At 41.6% G+C, this 19,948-nt stretch overlaps 1 protein-coding gene across 1 annotated transcript; it reads left to right on the top strand.

Annotated features, from left to right (window-relative positions):
• Positions 1-988: 988 nt before the first annotated feature.
• LOC143283775 (arylsulfatase B-like) lies at positions 989-15,664 on the top strand. Its single transcript, XM_076590127.1, has 8 exons — positions 989-1,043; positions 4,949-5,189; positions 6,315-6,494; positions 7,240-7,480; positions 11,315-11,581; positions 11,955-12,102; positions 12,867-13,029; positions 14,283-15,664. The coding sequence occupies exons 2-8, from the start codon at positions 4,951-4,953 to the stop codon at positions 14,581-14,583; spliced, it is 1,539 nt and encodes a 512-aa protein (XP_076446242.1). The 5' UTR covers positions 989-1,043; positions 4,949-4,950; the 3' UTR covers positions 14,584-15,664.
• The last annotated feature ends 4,284 nt before the right edge of the window (positions 15,665-19,948 follow it).

Below are 19,948 nucleotides of genomic sequence, written 5' to 3'. Positions count from 1 at the left end.
CTTACCAACGAACAACTCTGAACTGATGGCTAGAGTCAGTGAACTAGAGAAGAAGACAGATAATCTAGACGGGAGCTCAAATAGGAACAATTTGATTTTCTATTGCTTTTCCGGAGATCAGAATGACACAAATGAGCAACACGAGGCAAGATACAAGACCTTATCATCGTTGTAAATAAACTAGAAAGAGAAGTTTGGATTATAGAAAAGATACTATGGAACAATGACTATGCAGACGTATTTCATAAAACTTTAAACAGTGAAGACATTCATAAAAAGTTAGATAATGCTATTAATCTAATAGGTACAGATATCAGCAGTGCTTTAAGCATGTTCAAGGAGTGTAAGAATACATATGTTAAAACACAGACCAGAAGAAGATTGATTCGACCCGGAATGTGTGATTAGCAGAAGAAGTGTCAAGAGGTTATTGAGAAGAAGTCATAGAGCATCAAAGAAAGAATATCAACAAGAATATGCATTCGCCCGGCTGGAATATAAAAACTTATAAAAGAGGAAGAGAAAACAGTTTAACAATATTTTGCTTGATGAACTTGTTTCATCTGCAAAGAACCAGAAATAATTATGGAAGAAACCAACATTAAGTAATATTACAATTGACAAGTGGTTCCAGCATTTTAGATACTTGTTAGAAATAGTTATTAGTAATGAAATGTGTGATGACAATTTGTCTGATGACGACAGGAATGAATACACGAATCGTCCTATTTCAAAAGAAGAAGTCTTACTTGCTATGAAAATATCCAAACAATTAGAGAAGTATTTCTGATAGTGATGTAAGAAGCAGAATCTTTAGGTCTATCATTAACAGTAGATTGTGAGAGTGGATAGAATAATATTACAGTTGAGTACCAAGCAGGAGTTAAGAAAAGATATTCAAAAGTGAATCATATGTTTACCCTATTAGTACTTGTCCAAAAACAGTTTTCCTACAACCACAAACTTTATGTTGCTTTTATAGATTTGGAAAAAAGCTTTTAATTCTTTCAACAGAGGCCTATCTGGTTGAAACGGAATAAAAGGTAAGTTATTTAGATGCATTAAATGTATGTACGAAAATATTAAATGTAGGGTAAGATATGGTGCTAAACTTACAGCAGGAGTTAAACAGGGAGACGTATATAGACCTGCTTTATTTCCTATTTTTGTAAATGAATTAGCATTGCAAATAATTGATAATAGAAGGCATTGTGGTACTTTCTCATATGATGCTTTGGAATCAGTTATCATCCTGTTGGTTGATGATGTTGTTTTATTATCAGAGTCAGTTAAACAGTCTGTATAGTGCTGCTTCCTCACTTCAATTGAAGGTAAACATGAATAAAATTGATATAACTGTATTTAGAAAGGGTGTATTTAAGTGGCGGCAAAGAGATGGGTCTGTAATGGTGTAACAATGCCTGCAGTTAATAAGTACTTAGGGATATTTTTCTACACGTTTGAGTTGCTCTGCAGCGTGCAAAGATCTTGCTAGTAGAACAAAAATGCATTGTAGTGTGTGCGTGTGTGTGTCCTTCAGTTTAACGTCTATACACATAGTGTGATTCTAGACATACACACACACACACACACACACACACACACACACACACACACACACGGAAGAAAAAAAGCGAAACATATACAAAGGAGCGGGAACCAAGAACACAGTTAACTGTAAACTTAATCAAATCAAAATGTCCAACTGGACTGCGAAGCAAACTTTCAGAATTTTTTGATTGCTGTGTTATCATGAGGAAGCTTCATGTTCTTAATAACAATTTTTTTAGCTGTTTTTTTCAAACTGATTCATTGCAAGTCAATTCATTAAGTAGCATTTATAAAGTATTAATGCGTAGATACGCGAACACATATGGTGAGACAGACATACATCCTAGATACGTGAATTCTGCAGTCAGCTGTATTCATTACTGTCTCAAGTTAATTCGGGGGGATTCTTTTTGATTTCCTTACAAAGCGTACAGAATGTTATATGACTTAAATGTGAATGGAAACAAACAATGGGTTTCAAATGTCCGCATTTGTTTGTGTGGGAATGGTTTTTGTGATGTCTGGGAACATCAAGGTGTTGGCAATATGAATGGTTTTATAAGTGTGTTTCTTCATTGATAAGTGTGTTTCTTGATTGATTGCAGGCGGCAGAAGTGGAATGATCACATTAATATAAGTGAACGATTCAGTTTGTATGGAAATTTGGTTGTACTGAGGATCGCACATATTATTTCAAAACGAACTTCGACATTTGAAATATGTAACAACACGATTTCGGTTGGTATTTCGGACTTGAATGTGCACCGTTTCAAATATAAATTATGTAATGATTTTTTTGTCATATCCATTGTGCAGGACTGCAAAAGAAGATGATGCACACTTTGTTCATGGTTGTCCAAAATTCAATGATGCTGGAAAAATTTATCCATACTAGATATTACAGACATCTAATAGTTTATCAATGTTATGCACAATACGTGATGTTACACGAAATCTTTCTTTGTTTGTGTGCAGGTTTACATATTTAGAGAATCAGCCATATCCTAGTCTTGTTTCCATTGTTTAGTTATCAGCAAATTAGTGGAGTGATGGCCTAGAGGTAACGCGTCCGCATAGGAAGCGAGAGAATCTGAGCGCGCTGGTTCGAATCACGGCTCAGCCGCCGATATTTTCTCCCCCTCTACTAGGCCTTGAGTGGTGGTCTGGATGCTAGTCATTCTGATGAGACGATAAACCGAGGTCGCGTGTGCAGCATGCATTTAGCGCACGTAAAAGAACCCACGGCAACAAAAGGATTGTTCCTGGCAAAATCCACTTCGACAGGAAAAACAAATAAAACTGCACGCAGGAAAAAAAAGAAAAAAAAAGAAAAAAAGGGTGGCGCTGTAGTGTAGCGACGCGCTGCCCCTGGGGAGAGCAGTCCGAATTCCACACAGAGAAATCTGTTGTGATAAAGTTTCAGTTTTCAGTTTCAGTAGCTCAAGGAGGCGTCACTCCGTTCGGATAAAACCATATACGCTACACCACATCTGCCAAGCAGATGCCTGACCAGCAGCGTAACCCAACGCGCTTAGTCAGGCCTTGAGAAAAAAACAAACAAAAAAAACAAAACAAAAAAAAAAAAACAACAAAAAAAACAACGGGGGAATAAATAATAGATAAGCTTGCATAAATAAATAAATAAATAATAATTATAATATAGAAAAAGGTAGTAGTAATAATATTAGTAATACTAATAAAATGATAATAATAAAACATAAATAAATAAATAAATAGGACAACAATGGTGATAAATAAGCGAATAAATGTAAAATATGAAGACACACATTCACACATACACCCACACATGCATAACAGAAATGCACCAAACATGCAGTTTCACATATATGAAAGCACAGTCAAATACATATAAACGTACATGAGCTCCAACACACACACACACACACACACACACACACACACACGCATTTATTTGTTGTGATAAAAAGAAATACAAATAATAAATACAAATTACTTTATTGTCTTTTGTTGGTGTTTAAATACCCCTTCACGGGGGAGCTATGCCCAATATGTAAATAAACAATTCATTCATTAATTCATCCATACTTGACGGTGACAGCCCCCTTTCTTTGGAATCAACTTCCCCAGCCTCTCCGTCACTCATCTTCGCTGCAATCTTTCAGATCCAGTCTAAAGACCCACCTTTTCCCCTCCAGATTAATTCTCAACAGCTCATCCGTTTCCAATATGAACTAAAATGACTATTTGCGAGTAAGTGAGTTTTGGTAGTTTCAGGATTTGTTGGTGGTATATTGATTGTATATTATTTACATGCAAGAAAGAAAGGAGGTACGAAAGGACAAGACAAGACAAAAGTTTTTACTTTTCATTTATTAAAGAAAAAAAATCTGACTAGCCACAAAATCTATAACTTTGAAATAACCTTTCGTCAATAAAAGAAAATCTATCTATCTATGATATATATGTACATCCTTGAATTGTACATTCCAACTCGTCACCTTCGTTCTGCTTCTGATACCAGGCTTTTAAAACTCACTATTGTTAAAAAAAAAGAAAAAAGAAGGAACAGTGTCAACGATCTATTTCTTTCCAGGTTCCGTCATTGTGGAACGAACTACCAGAAAATTTGCGTCATTCTGTCTCTCTGAAATCTTTAAAGTCTGCTCTGAAAACACATCTTCTCCAACAGCAGTAACAGTAGGTTGTGTGTGTGTGTGTGTGTGTGTGTGTGTGTGTGTGTGTGTGTGTGTTGTGTGTGTGTGTGTGTGTGTGTGTGTTGTGTGTGTGTGTGTGTGTGTGTGTGTGTGTGTGTGTGTGTGTGTGTGTGTGATCTGGTTTTGGGTGCATGTTTCGTTGTGGAGAGGCTGTTTGCCGTATGTGTGTTCAGTGCAGGCCAGAAACAAGTTATAACAGGTCAAGACCTAAACTATTTTAGGTTCATTTTGTTAGGCTGTATAAGTAACAGCTTATCCGAATAAAATGCGCAGGGTATGAATTGATATTAGCAACCAGCTATTTCAATGGCTTTCATTAGATTCTGTAATTCATGTTTGAGCCAATGTGACAATTTTGATTGAAGGTAATTTGTGTGGACTTACACCGAGTCCAAAAATTATAAACTTCTTTAGATAGGCTATACACAAACAGTCCAAAAATAACCAACTAGCCTGACTGTTTAACTCTGACCTGATTCTTCCTGCATGAATTCTGACCTGGACCTTCTGGTATCAACTCTGACATGAATATCTCTTAAATGAACTCTGACCCGAGTCTTCCGGAATCAACTCTGTCTGAATCTTCCTCAACAATCCTGACGTAATTTTCATGTACCAAGTCTGACCTGAAATCTCCTGCATGAACTCTGACACAATTCTTCCTCTATGAACTCTGATCTAAACATTCCCTATTCCTCCAGCCATGAGAGTGGTTCCTGCCATCCTGCTGTTCCTGGCACTGGTTGCCGTGTGCTGGGGCAAAAAGCCCCACATCCTCTTCATCATGGCTGACGACTGGGGCTGGGGGGACGTGGGCTGGAGCGAGTATGCTCAGATCCCCACCCCTAGGCTGGAAGAGCTGAAGGCAGAAGGTCTGGAACTGATGCAGTTCTACAATCAGCCCAAGTGTACTGCCGCACGGGCTGCTCTCATGACGGCCAGGTGACGATTGGGATGCTGCTTCTGTTGTTGTTGATGTTGTTCTTGTTGGTAGTGGTGATGGTGTGTGTGTGTGTGTGTGTGTGTGTGTGTGTGTGTGTGTGTGTGTGTGTGTGTGTGTGTGTGTGTGTGTGTGTGTGTGTGTGTGCGCGCGCGCACACACACATGCGTCTGCATTTCCATTGCTTGAATATTTTAAGAAATTTAAACCATCAGCAGTTACCAAGTGAAGATTGGAAACTGAAAGCGTTTGCGTTTCGCAGAGCCTCCTGATTTTACGGGCTGATTCTAAGCACAAAAATCGTTTATTCCTAGCCAAGAAACTCATTCATTTTGTTTTGTTGGTGCTGTTGTAACTACTGTTGTTGTTGTTGTTGTTGCTGCTGCTGCTGCTGCTGTTGCTACTACAACTGTTGGTGGTGGTGGTGCTGTTGTTTTAAGTCCTTTTTGTCGCCGCCTTGAGTTGAAATTCTATTATATGAACAGTGCTTGGAGTTCGATATCATGATCTACATTGTGTCTGCAAATCCAGAATGTGTGTACTTTATTTTTTATCGTCTGTCCTTCCACATCTCTCTCTATCTCTTCCTCTCTTTTCATGTTGAAATGGTTTTCTTGCCTTCTCTCTTCTTTGGTTTTCGCCTTTGGTTAACCTACACATGCGAAGTTTGGGTTTAACATAGCGTTTGCTCTTCAATTTGTGACCTATCATTTTCCCACCTTTTTTGTGTGGTATCATTCTTATGGAAGAGTGAGCTATGTATGTATGTATGTATGTATGTATGTATGTATGTATGTATGTATATTACATATGCATTGTATATGTGTTATGTATATACAGAACTCAGAATTCAGAATGTTTTAATGTAAGGACACCAACCTATATACATATGGCTATACGTGTTGTACACACTCATATAAAAAAAGCAAACCTTTAGCAGGATGAAAAACAAAATTTAGAGAGAAATACTGAAATGCAAACAAACGAAAATAACGAGCTGAGGGGATTTATGTATTGTGTATATACAGAGAGAGAGAGAGAGACACAGAAACCATTGACTTGTCTATATAACTGGTCTTTTTGCAGATGTATCTAGTGACTGACTGACCACTTAATCAATATGGCAGATATCCGTACAAGATGGGCTTGCAGAGCAATCGGGTGTTCAACAGGGTGACTAACAATACCCTGGACATGAGCCTGAAGATTCTTCCTGGCTACTTCAAAGATCTTGGGTACCACACCCACATGGTGGGAAAGTGGCACCTTGGACATTGCAACCATAACGCCACTCCCATTGGCAGAGGGTGAGAAGGGCAACCGTTGAAATCAACATATTGCATGAAACTCTTCTGTGTGTCTCTGCGTCTCTACCTGTAAATCTTTTGGTTTACCTGTCTCCATGTTTTTCTGTCCCTCTGTCTGTCTATCTTTTTCTCTTTATCTCTGCCTGTCTGTTTTCCCCTCTCTCTTTATTTAGCATTTATAGATTATCAGAGCAAAGTTGAACTGAATCATTGATGTTTGTTTGTTTCAAACTGTTTCATCCACATCAGTCTGGATTTAGAGAAAACCATATATGTATCGCTTATCTAACCACGTGGGTTAACAGACTCCTGACTGCTTTTAACTAATCATCGTTTGAAAACAAAACATAACGTCTTATAACGTTTTATGACCAGTGGAGCAGTGAAATCATGTCCACTCTGTCTAGTGGCTCGGCATAGGAAGGCGGGGCCCAGTCCTCCCCTTCGGCTGTTTTCACCTTCCCCAACCACGTCAGGAACCTGTTTACACCTGGATGGAGTGAGGAAGATCGGAGTAGAGTGCCTTTCCCTAAGGACACAACACCATGCGGAAATGGGGATTCGAACCCTGATCACTGGTGAACACTGGATCACAAGTCCAACACCCAACCGAGTCAGTACCAGTACTTACAGTACAGTTTGTAAATCGTTTGGCGTCATAGATCACATACTCATGAACAGCGTGCGCGTGCATGTGAACGTATATGACCTTCCACCCCCAGTGTTTTCTTTCAAATGTGCACAGGTTCGATACCCACTTCGGATCTTTTTTCAACACGGACAATCACTTCACATTTACAACAAACGGGCTCTATGACTGGAGCTATAACAACGAAGTCTACTTTGCGGCCAACGGAACTTACTCAGCCCATCTGGTCTCCAACCACACGCAGTACGTGCTGGAGAAGCACTTTGGCGATGAGACCACAAAAGAGGAGCCCGTCTTCGTGTACGTTCCTTATCTGGTGCCCCACAAGCCTGCTATGGTAAGTGATAGGAAGGGGCCTCACGCGAGTTTCGCCTCTTGGATGAGTCTCGTTTGACAACCGTTGTGAGAAAGAAATCAGCGTGTTTCTGAACCTTTTGGTTCATCGTGGTAGTCGTCGTCGTCGTTTTTGTTGTTATTGTTGTTTTAACACACGGCAAAAACAGCTTGCAGAGGAGAGTAGTTATAACCCATGTCAGTGAAGCAGAAACGTAAACGCATTATGGAAGAGTGTGCCTGGGATTTTAAAACGCTGCACAGTCACAATAGTAACAGAATGCCTGCCAAATTCATAACGCGTAAGCCAGAATGCTTTGGAATTCTGTGGCTGATATATGAAAATATTTCATGAGTGACAAGAGGATTCTCTCAATGGTATCGTGGTTGTTAATCATACTGCATACCTATGCTCCTTATAGTAGAACTGGCTGAATCTGACAGTCAAACAATTTGAAAAATATATTCGACGAATGCTCTCCATTTGACCAAAGTGTTATTCAAGCTATTACACCCTTCCGAACACGCTTACAGAGGTCATTTAAAGCAGTGACAGTCGATTAGAGAGAATAATGTCAACGAATTTATACATATTGACAGTTGCGTATTATTACCATATGACCATTCTCAGCGAGAAAGGCCACCATTCCTAAAACAACCAACATTTGAGTTTCGAGGTTCACAATCCAGATAGCTGAGTGTGGAGTCTAGTGATATTATAATATAATAGTAATAATAATACATTGTTCTCATATGGCGCAAAACTCCCCGTGAAATGGGCTCTAAGCGCATGACATGAGACAATACATATACAATGGTGCATTGTACCACCCAAGAGCACATGAGGACACAGAATGGAAAAACAAAATCTATATACAACAATACAATACTACAAATTGCAGATATGAATAATTGCAGGAAAAAGGCACACAAAACACCACACACACACACACACACACACACACACACACACACACACACACACACACAGCATACACCAACCCACAAGCACACAGACTACAGAAATACACCAATAGAGGGGAACACAAGGGGAGTGTAGAGGTTGGGAAGAGACATACAAAGGACTAAGCTTCGTCACATCCAAAGGCCATTTTGAACAGGTGGGTTTAAGTTTTCCTTTGAAAGAGGACAGAGTTGGTGAGTGCCAGAGTTCCAGAGGAAGAGAACTCCAGACAGAAGGTGCTTGATACTGAAAAGCCCTTTGACCAAATGTCTTTGAAGAGACTTCGGGGACTCGAGGGAGCTTTTCTCCAGAAGACCTGAGAGAACGGCATGGAGTGTAAATGTGAAGGACAGAAGTTAAGTAAGACGGGAGAGAACCTTCAAAGTAGCGTTATGCTAATGTGGCAATTTTGTACGAATTTTGTACTGGATGGGCAATCGATAAAGTTGACGCTAGAGAGGGGTAACATGGTTTTTTTCCAACAATTTTTTTTAATTCCCCATCATTCACCCATCCATTCCACAAATCTTACATTCATGATTTTTGTTTTTTTTACTTTTCAAAAATGATTCTGGCAGCATTGTTCAGGATCATCTGAAGGCGTGATATCAGATCAGAAGGCAAACCAGCGAGTATTGAATTGCAGTAGTCAATGCGACTGAGAATCAATGAACAGACAAGCTGACAGATTGCTTCAACAGTCAGATACGGTCGAATGGTACGGATTTTTCTCAGCTGGAAGTTTGCAGTTTTACATAAATTATTGACATGGGCATGTATGGACAGAACTGAATCAAAACATGCACCTAGGTTTCTAACAGAATTTTGAAAGTTGACAACAGCACTGCAGACAGTAAAGGTATGGTCCGAAACATGACCAAGCACAGGCCTAAAGCCTTCAAGCATGGCTTCTGTTTTGACATCATAGAGTCTGAGTTTGTCAGTCAGCATCCATTCTTTCACTGCAACAAGGTACATCTTAATGTTTTTGTGCAGGATAGCGAAAGAACGTGGGGAAGAAAATTTTATGAGTTGGGTGTCATCTGCGAACTTGTGAAAATCACATCGATATTCACTGATGATGTCGGAAAGTGGCTGAGTGTACATGTTTACAATCTTTGTGATAACTGAAAGAAGCCAATTTGAGCACAGTGTGTTTAAACAGATCAGCAGGCAGATGATCCAGACCACAACATTTAGTCGGGTACCTACTAAGCAAGTCACGGATTGTGTTCTCGGAGACAGACTCAAATGCAGTCAATGGGACGCCATTGAAAGTATCTGAGTGACCGTCAGGAGCTGGACTGGTGGAGTCTAGTTCAATGCGAATGTCAGAAATTTTCTGATCGAAGAATTCGCAGAATTCATCAGGAAGATCAGATGGAGAGATTGTTGAAGGGAGAACAGGATGTTTAGAAATACCAAAAAGTTCATCAGTGACTTGAAGATGAATATTTTGTACATTTACATTCAGACAAGCGAGCAAGAAAATGCTAAATTTTTGCATTGTCTTGAAGTGATTTAAGACAGGAGCGTTTGTGGATGAGTATTTGGCGGTGAATGGTACAGTGAGTGGATCGCCATTTTCTCACTCTGACTGCCTCAGCTTCCGTTTGGAAGTTTTTGATATCTGCTGTTATCTAAGGGGCTGAGGGACGGTCAGTTACGTGCATGGTACACACAGGTGACAGAAACAAACAGATTATCAGACAGAAAGGCAACCGTCGTCGAGACCTGGAGGATATCTTAATTCCGCGCCGGTGGTTAACATTTGTGTCTTTGGTGAGCTCGTTGATTACGATGAAAACAAGGCTGGAGAACACATTTCACCCTGTTTTAAACCACGAGGACAAAGAAAAGCCTATGTTAAATCAGCACCGGCGCGTTCACACACCAACACATATACTTTTCAGTGAAGTCAGAAATTTGCCTCTGATTCAATTTAAAGTTTACTATTTACTATACACTGTGTCTCCTTAATGACTCGAAGATTATCTTAAAATCTGGAACATAAAGTTTTCTGTGTCTTGATAGTTGCCTTTGAACAAAAGTCATGTGAGTTAGTACGTGCTCAGTGAATCATCGTTTATGCCTGAAACAAGCTTGTTAGCTACATATCACTTCTGGCACACGTGCTTCATTCCATATCGTAAGCCGTTTATTTGATATAAATCTGTGCAAATATTCAGCCGAGAAAGTCCACGGTAATTGTCAGCTTGATTCAATTCACCATTTTTATGCAGTACAGCGTAGGACAGCATGAAAATGAGTCTGTGCGTGAGTCAGCGTGTATGTGTGTGCCTGAGCGCGTGTGTGCGTGCACGTGCGTGCGTTTGTACGTGTGTGCTTGAGTGGGTGGGTGATCGTATGTCTGTATTATGCGCTCATGAGCGAGCATGTGCGTACAAAATAACGTGTGCGTACATGTGTAATGACTCGCTGTCCACCTCATCCATTTTGTCCCTCTCCCTTTCCTTTCTCTCTTTCTATTTTGTCTTACCCCCCCTCTCTCTCTCTCTCTCTCTCTCTCTCTCTCTCTCTCTCTCTCTCATTCAAACACAATGTAAAGAATCAACTGAGGCTTATGTCTGTCAGGAATATCGGAGAAAAATATATTTCATCAAAAATGTTATCAATGATCTTATCCATTCAAGTTGCATGAAACTACGTAAAACGATTTGCATCTTATTTCTTCAGAATGTTTCAATGGGTTATGGTTTATGTGTTAAAACATTTCTTTACTTTTTGATATGCGGCTTCCTTATCTCTGTTTTCACGGGATTATGGCTTTTCAATAAAACGTCTGAGTCTGCTTCCACACCCACCACATCCCACCCCCACCCCCACACCCCACCCTTCTTTTTCTTTCTCCAGGTGCCACAAAGTTATATCGATAATACCAGCTGTAAGAATCTGCCCAAATACGTCATGATCAAAGGGGAAAACGTGACAAACGACCGCCGCATTTATTGCGGCATGGTGGCGGCCATGGATGAAGGCATCGGCAACATCACTGACACCCTCAGAAGCTTGGGCGTCATCGACGATTTCATCATCGTCATCACGAGCGATAACGGTGGTGCTGTGAATGTCGGTGCTGGTAACTACCCGCTGAGAGGAAACAAGCAGACGGTATACGAGGTGAGGTGGGAGTGGGGGATAGGGGGGTGTGGAGGGGGGAGAGTGAATGTGTGTGTGTGTGTGTGTGTGTGTGTGTGTGTGTGTGTGTGTGTGTGTGTGTGTGTGTGTGTGTGTGTGTGTGTGTGTGTGTGTAATCTCCATTTCTCTCTGTATCTATGTGTCTGTGGATGTATAAGTGAGCATTTGTGTTGAAATCGTCTGTGTTCCAAGTTGGGGACAATGAAATAAAAAATAACTGAACTGGAACATGTGTGTGTGTGTGTGTGTGTGTGTGTGTGTGTGTGTGTGTGTGTTGTGTGCGTGTGGGGGAGACGTGTGTGCCTGCGTCTGTGTCTCTGTGTCTGTCTCTGTGTCTGTGTTCGCACATGAACAGGGAGGAACGAGGGTTCGAACCTTGCTCCGAGCCCCAAGGTTTCTGAACCCGTGTAATTCGAAGGGAGAGTACAACGGATTGATTCACGTCACTGACGTCCTGCCCACCCTGATGGATGCTGCTGGAGGGGACCTGTCTGTGCTGCCAGGTATTTCCAGTCTTGCCCTATTCATGTATGTCATTCAAAAGGCGTAGTTCTATGGTGGGTTCACCCGAACACAATTTTTGTTAGTGTATGTGTGTAGTAAGGTTACAAAAGATGTATTCTTATGGAAAAGTTGCAATAATCCCTTAATGATTGTCTTGTTGAATGACCTGCCGTTATCATTGTCATTATCTCTAAATGTTTGTCTGTCTGTCTGTCTCCGTCCCCCCCAGCGCCCCCCCACCCACCCCCACCCCCGCATTTTCTCTTTGGTGCCTTCGCAGTCATGTATACGGGGTCATGTTAAAAAACTGGAATTACAGAGACGTCGTCATCTTGGACAGGGAACTGCTGTAACTAGGTCAGCTATCAGAGAGAGAGAGAGAACGAATAAAGTAACCATTACAATTCCAACACAGACCTCAACCCACAGCATATCAGTAACACTCAAGCTCCCCCTCACCCCCACCCCCTCGTCCTCATTATTATTGCATTGACCGATATCATATCGATGACAAAATCCTCTTCCCTCATCATCTTCATCATTGCATTGACCGATATCATATCGATGACTCTCAAGCCTGCTCCTGTTCTTCCTCCTTCTTCTCCCCTTCCTACTCTTCAACATCATCATCACCGTCGTCATTGCATCGACCAACATCATATTGATGACACTCAAACCACGTCCTTATCATCTTCATCATTGCATTGACCCGTATCCTATCGACAACACTCAGACCTCCTCCTCCTGCTCCTCCTCAATGCAGATGACATGGACGGAATGAGTGCCTGGCCCTACATCAAGTTCGGACACCCCACTAACCGTCACTGGATGGTCTACAACATTGACAGCGAGAGAAAGCTGGGCGCTATCCGCTTCAAGAATGGCACGGCCAACTTCAAGTTCATCTACACCAATGCCACTCCTTAGTAAGTCTTTATTGTCTTGTTGCTGTTATTGTTTCTTAGTTATGAGTTGGAACAGTTGTTGCAGTTTAGAACAATGCAGGCCATACGCTTCGTTTTTGTGTTTAATGACACATCAAGCAATAATAACAGGATGGGAAAGTTAACAGGTGTTGGAAAAATGATAAATAACAAAGAAGTATTGATGGTGGTGCTCTCAGAGAGACAAGACACAGAATTTCACATAACAAAGAAGTATTGATGGTGGTGCTCTCAGAGAGACAAGACACAGAATTTCAAGCCTGTGCTTCATTTTAGCGCATCTCCTTCCGCCAGTTTTGCACACAAGCAACTGAGAAGTACAGAGACATAAACCCACAAAGTTCCACAGAAAAGAAGCTCCGAGTCCTGTCATATATCATTCATTTGACACGTAACACACAGCAACAACGGGGGAAAGAAATATACAATACAGACATAAACAGTGTTTGACGACACAGTTTGGTCTACAATATGCCACGTAGAACAGACAGAAGAGATAAATGCATTGTAACGTAACCCCCGATGCGCGTTTGGTATGACTGGAAACTGAAGGAGATAGTAAGAGGGGTGATATGGGCTGGGAGGGGGGGGTGGGGGGGGGGGGGGGGGGGGGGGGGGGGGGGGGGGGGGGGCAGAGTGCGATTAATCAACAAACATGTTCTGTTGTACATCGTTTCAAACCGTTGCTGCTTATAACGCCTCCTAATAAGATTGTGTGCAAAAAATTAGGAGATACAAACAAACAAGCCCGGACACTTCCTAAATTAATGGAGGATCTTGTGATTATTTCACATTCATTTCTGAATGCTATGTTGATGGGCAAATATGAGTTTCCTGTGAATGTATCCACCAGGAAAAGAAATGATGTGAGTGAGTGAGTGTGTGTGTGTGTGTGTGTGTGTGTGTGTGTGCGTGTGCGTGTGTGTGTGTGCATGCGTGCGAGAGGTTGTGTGTGTGTACGTGTGTGTGTGCACGCGTGAGAGCGTGCACGAGCGTGTGCGTGTGCGTGTATAATAAACACACCTATTTAGAAATGGAAATGAACAATCATTTAGGCATGGAGATGAAATGATTAACAAATAGTTAAGAGTGGTAACTCTCTCCATTCACAAGGTACACAACTTCAAGTCAGTGCTCCTTACCCACCAACCCCACAAACCCCATCAAATATTTTGACCACCTTCGAACTGGAAACACAACAACAAAAGCCATTTACGTATTATTTACCTTTCCAGTGAAGTGGGCTACAGATACCTGGACCCACGCCCCCCAGCCGAGCAAGAGGAAGACCCAAGGAAGGCCGGGTACCGCAGCACCGGGGCCTACTACCTGTACAACCTGGACACCAATCCCGACGAGAGAGTGCCGGAAGGAGACAGGTTCCCGGACGCAGCCCTGGCCAACCCAGACATCTTCCAGATGATGAAGCAGAAGCTGGAAAACCTCACTGCAGAGGAGGTAGATCCACCCGTCTACGGATCTTTGGCAGGCACCGGATTTAAGGATGGAGGGTATTTCAATGTGAAGGGCTGTTAAGAAGATAACGGTCGAATGCGATAAATTAAGGTGGGGGAGAAAAAAAAAGAAGTCGAAATGAGGCCAGGAGCATTCAATAGAAATAACATGGGATATGATCGAGTTGTTTTTCCAGTCATGTGGGTGAAAACCCACGATTCAAAAACTTTCCAGAGTTACCAGGAAAGTGTCTTATTCGAAATGAGGAGAAAATAAAAAGGAAAGAAATATATTGTCCCCCCGCCCCCACCTGCCTCTACGTTACACGGACCCCGCACCCTTCCCCCCAAAAGTAAATCGTTGCTAACACGTAATTCATTCTGGCAGCTTTGTCCATAGGGATTCAAAAGAAGATGATATTTCGAATGTTTTGTTAAAAAAACAAACAAACAAGAAAACAACCCGCGAGTAACTGTCAGTCTTTATGTCAAAGGAGTGGACGAAAAAAAAAGAAAAGTAAAATGGAACCAAGAGCGTTAACTCACTCAGTACGGCCAGTCCTCTCTTCTCCTCTACACAGACCCCTCGGATGTCCAGTGGGTGTCTGAATGACCCAACCTTTAGCTTCCGTCAGTAAGAATTGTGGTATTCTTTGTCAAAATTCACCTCTTCAGTATAAGAGCCTTCCTCTTGCAATATTTTGATGATGGTAATTGGGGTGAAACGCTGTTAACGTCGTCTCTTTCGCCGTTCGTATGGAGAGAGTTAAAAAATACACCATTATCAAGAAGATGAAGAAAAGGAAAACAGCAGTCAGCTTTCCTCATTGAATTCAGTATTCATATTAAAAAAAAAAAGTAGACCCATTTAGAACCCCAACCCTAACCCCGTAATAATTTCCCAAACCTGTGGAAGAGAAGCAGGATTTATTCGATAAGAGAAAATCAATAACACCGGAAATAAATGTAAATGTTTGAAATTCGTTGATCAAGTTGCCTAGACTACATCTAGTGTGAAAAAGAAATGTTTGGAGTTTTCTGTTAGCTTTTAAGCTGATCGGACGCCGTGTTCATTTAGTTTATGTTTCTGTGCCATCTCTTTGATTGATCTTAAGAGATTACATGAAGAAGGAAAATAAAGAAGGAAAAGAAAACGAAAAGAATCAGCGTGTTGGCTGAGTTTGCAAGTGAATGGAACTGTGTGGTCGTGATATGAAAAAGAACTTCGGTGCTAAATTTTGAACTCTTGGCGTTCTTCCTGTAACCATGAACGAATTTCATCAAACGATTGGGCATGGCAGCGCACATCGCAGTGAGAGAGAGAGAGAGAGAGAGAGAGAGAGAGAGAGAGAGAGAGAGAGAGATTGTCATAATGAACAGTGCTCAGAATGCATATACTGAAACATTACTTACTTACTTAGGCCCATCACTCCCCCTGGAGCATAGGCCGCCGACAACAGTCCGCCAGAGTCCTCTGTCCTGGGCTATTCTCTCCAGCTGTCTCCAGGTATATCCAACATTATTGACAACTAATGATAGCCAGAAGATGATGAAGAATGATGTAGAGAAGGAGAAGAGTAGGAAGAAGAAGAAGAAGAAGAAGAAGAAGAAGAAGAAGAGACAGAGACAGAGACAGAGACAGAGGAAATCAGAGAAAGGAAAAGAGGCCATAATGATTTGTAGGGGTGGGTGGGTGGGTGGGGGGAGTCCGCTTTCTTTGATGAAAGGGAACTAACCCATGATGTGGCACAGAGAGAGATGTTTAGTTTGATAGCCTCCAGTACATGGACATGAGATGGACCTTCCGTTCGCTGATTCTCACCCCACCTCCTCCTCCACTTTCTCCCCCCCTCTCCCCCCACATAAATAACATAAACATACACTGAAGCACAATGAAGCAATCGTGTACTTACACGCGCACGTGTGTACGTTCGTGTGTGTGTGTGTGTGTGTGTGTGTGTGTGTGTGTGTGTGTGATGGAGAGAGAGAGAGAGAGAGAGAGAGAGAGAGAGAGAGAGAGAGAGAGATGGGGAGTGAATTAAAAGTGCGAGGGGAGAGATATGATAAAGAAAATATGAGAAAGAAAGAATGAATAAATGAGAAATGATAGAAATAAAGAAGGGGGCGGGGGAGAGAAATAAAATATAAAACAAAGGAAAAATAAGGAAATCAGAGAAAGAAAAACGATACACAGAGGTCACGGTGATTTGTGGGCAGATGGTCTTCCACCTTTTCAGTAGATGGGAACAAACCCAGATTATGACAAAAGCAGAGGGAGATTTATTTCGATTGCCTCCCATTCATGGATCTCATTGATTCTCTTTCTGTTCAACCCCTCTTCCTCCCACCCCTCCTCCACAGCCACACCTACTTTCTCTCCCATTTCTTTCACCCCAATAAGCTGTGTGTGTGTGTGTGTGTGTGTGTGTGTGTGTGTGTGTGTGTGTGTGTGTGTGTGTGTGTGTGTGTGTGTGTGTGTGTGTAAGTTCGAACCCCACATCTAGGCTAGTTCTATCACACGTCCATCACTTGCAGTCCACAATCATTTATCAGGATAAGATCACCAGGAAGCCGCACACACACCAGAGAAGACCCTGCACTGCTCCCGAGATCAGTTGATGGTGCTGAGTGGTTCGTGTGACTCACCTTGCACTGGATGCCACCGACTTACTAAATCTCCTGCTGATGACAATAATCACTTAGTCGTGGAGCCAGACTGGGTGAGCGTCCATGACATCAATGCACATACTGCAGCTGTGCCTGATGAGAGACTGTTGATGTGGATAACGGTCTTGCAGGTGACTTAGGCAGACAATGTCCTGGGATTTCTTAGAAAGAACCTTGAAAAACCTTCCAGCAACACAAAGGCAAATGCCAACAAGACCTTGGTACATTCCTACCTCGAATCCTGCTGCTCTGTGTGAAACCCATGCCAGCAGGATCAGATGAGAAAAATACCGGAGTGGTACAGAGAAGAGCGGACAGGTATGTGATCAACAGACACCACAACACAAGTAGTGTCACATCTATGCTTGAAGATTTAGGATGAAACTGCACGACAGAAGATCTAGCTAACATTGCTCCATAAGTCGTTAACAGCATCATGGAGATAAGACCAGCCGACTACTTGGTATCGTATCAGCAAGCCCAAGAACAAACAAATAAAACAAAAGAAAACAAAACAACAAACATACCCCCCTTCTGCCCTCCAAAAAGATAAAAATAATGAAAAAGAAAAGAGGCGAAGCCTTTATAGCTCACGAGTGATTCCTGCTGTGAATTATTGAAACCGAAAACGTTGATTGTGTGATGCATTTTCACACTCTCCAACTCTCTCACACACTTTCAATAACACTCACACATCCACACTATTTCCACTCTCACTTTCATTAACACTCACACATCCACACTATTTCCACTCTCTCACACACTTTCAATAACACTCACACATCCACACTCTTCCACTCTCTCTCACTTTCAATAACACTCACACATCCACACTCTTCCACTCTCTCTCACTTTCATTAACACTCACACATCCACACAATTCCACTCTCACACACACTTTCATTAACACTCACACATCCTCACAATTACACTCTCACACACACTTTCATTAACACTCACACATCCACACAATTCCACTCTCACACACACTTTCATTAACACTCACACATTCACTTAATTCCACTCTCTCACACACTTTCATTAACACTCACACATCCACACTATTTCCACTCTCTCACACACTTTCATTAACACTCACACATCCACACAATTCCACTCTCCCACACACTTTCAATAACACTGACACATCCTCACAATTCGACTCTCTGACACACTTTCAATAACACTCACACATCCACACTATATTCACACTCTCTCACACACTTTCATTAAAACTGACACATCCTCACAATTCCACTGTCTCTCACACTTTCATTAGCACTCACACATCCACACTATATTCCCACTCTCTCACACACTTTCATTAAAACTGACACATCCCCACAATTCCACTCTCTCTCACACTTTCATTAACACTCACACATCCACACTATATTCCCACTCTCTCACACACTTTCATTAAAACTGACACATCCCCACAATTCCACTCTCTCTGACACTTTCATTAACACTCACACATCCACACTATATTCCCACTCTCTCACACACTTTCATTAACACTGACACATCCTCACAATTCCACTCTCTCTCACACTTTCAATAACACTCACACATCCACACTATTTCCACTCTCTCACACACTTTCATTAACACTCACACATCAACGCTATATACACTATCTGACAAAGTTTCATTAACACTTACACATCCACACTATTTCCACTCTCTCACACACTTTCATGAACACACACATCCACACTATTTCCACTCTCTCACACACTTTCATTAACACTCACACATCCACGCTATGTACACTATCTGACAAAGTTTCATTAACACTTACACATCCACACTATTTCCACTCTCTCACACACTTTCATGAACACACACATCCACACTATTTCCACTCTCTCACACACTTTCATTAACACTCACACATCCACGCTATGTACACTATCTGACAAAGTTTCATTAACACTTACACATCCACACTATTTCCACTCTCTCACACACTTTCATGAACACTCACACATCCACACAATTCCACTCTCTCACACACTTTCATTAACACTCACAGATCCACGCTCATCCACTCTCTCACACACTTTCATGAACACTCAGACATCCACACTATTTCCACTCTCTCACACACTTTCATTAACACTCACACATCCACACAATTCCACTCTCTCACACACTTTCATTAACACTCACACATCCACACAATTCCACTCCCTCACACACTTTCATAAACACTCGTACATCTACACTATTTCCACTCTCTCACACACTTTCATTAACACTGACACATCCTCACAATTCCACTCTCTCACACACTTTCATTAACACTCACACATCTACACTATTTCCACTCTCTCTCACACTTTCATTAACACTCACACATCCACACTATTTCCATTCTCTCACACACTTTCATTAACACTCACACATCCACGCTATTTCCACTCTCTCACACACTTTCATTAACACTCACACATCCACGCTATTTCCACTCTCTCATACACTGTCATTTACACTCACACATCCACACTTTTCCACTCTCTTACACACTTTCAATAACACTCACACATCCACACTCATCCACTCTATCACACACTTTCATTTACACTCACACATTTACACTATTTCCACTCTCTCACACACTTTCATTTACACTCACACATCCACGCTATTTCCACTATCTCACACACTTTCATTAACACTTACACATCTACACTATTTCCACTCTCTCACACACTTTCATTAACACTCACACATCCACGCTATATCCACTATCTCACACACTTTCATTAACACTC

This window comes from Babylonia areolata, chromosome 7, assembly GCF_041734735.1.
Source record: "Babylonia areolata isolate BAREFJ2019XMU chromosome 7, ASM4173473v1, whole genome shotgun sequence".
In the NCBI taxonomy this organism is placed as follows: Eukaryota; Metazoa; Mollusca; class Gastropoda; order Neogastropoda; family Buccinidae; genus Babylonia; species Babylonia areolata.
The sequence above is the reverse complement of the archived record's forward strand: the minus strand, read 5'-3'. Positions and strand labels throughout refer to the sequence as shown.

Bases quoted from the DNA above. Each gene is read 5' to 3' on its own strand.
- LOC143283775 (XM_076590127.1), top strand. From the start codon at position 4,951: ATGAGAGTGGTTCCTGCCATCCTGCTGTTCCTGGCACTGGTTGCCGTG. The intron at 11,582-11,954 runs GTGAGGTGGGAG...GCACATGAACAG, and splicing joins ACAAGCAGACGGTATACGAG to GGAGGAACGAGGGTTCGAAC. The intron at 13,030-14,282 runs GTAAGTCTTTAT...TTACCTTTCCAG, and splicing joins TACACCAATGCCACTCCTTA to TGAAGTGGGCTACAGATACC.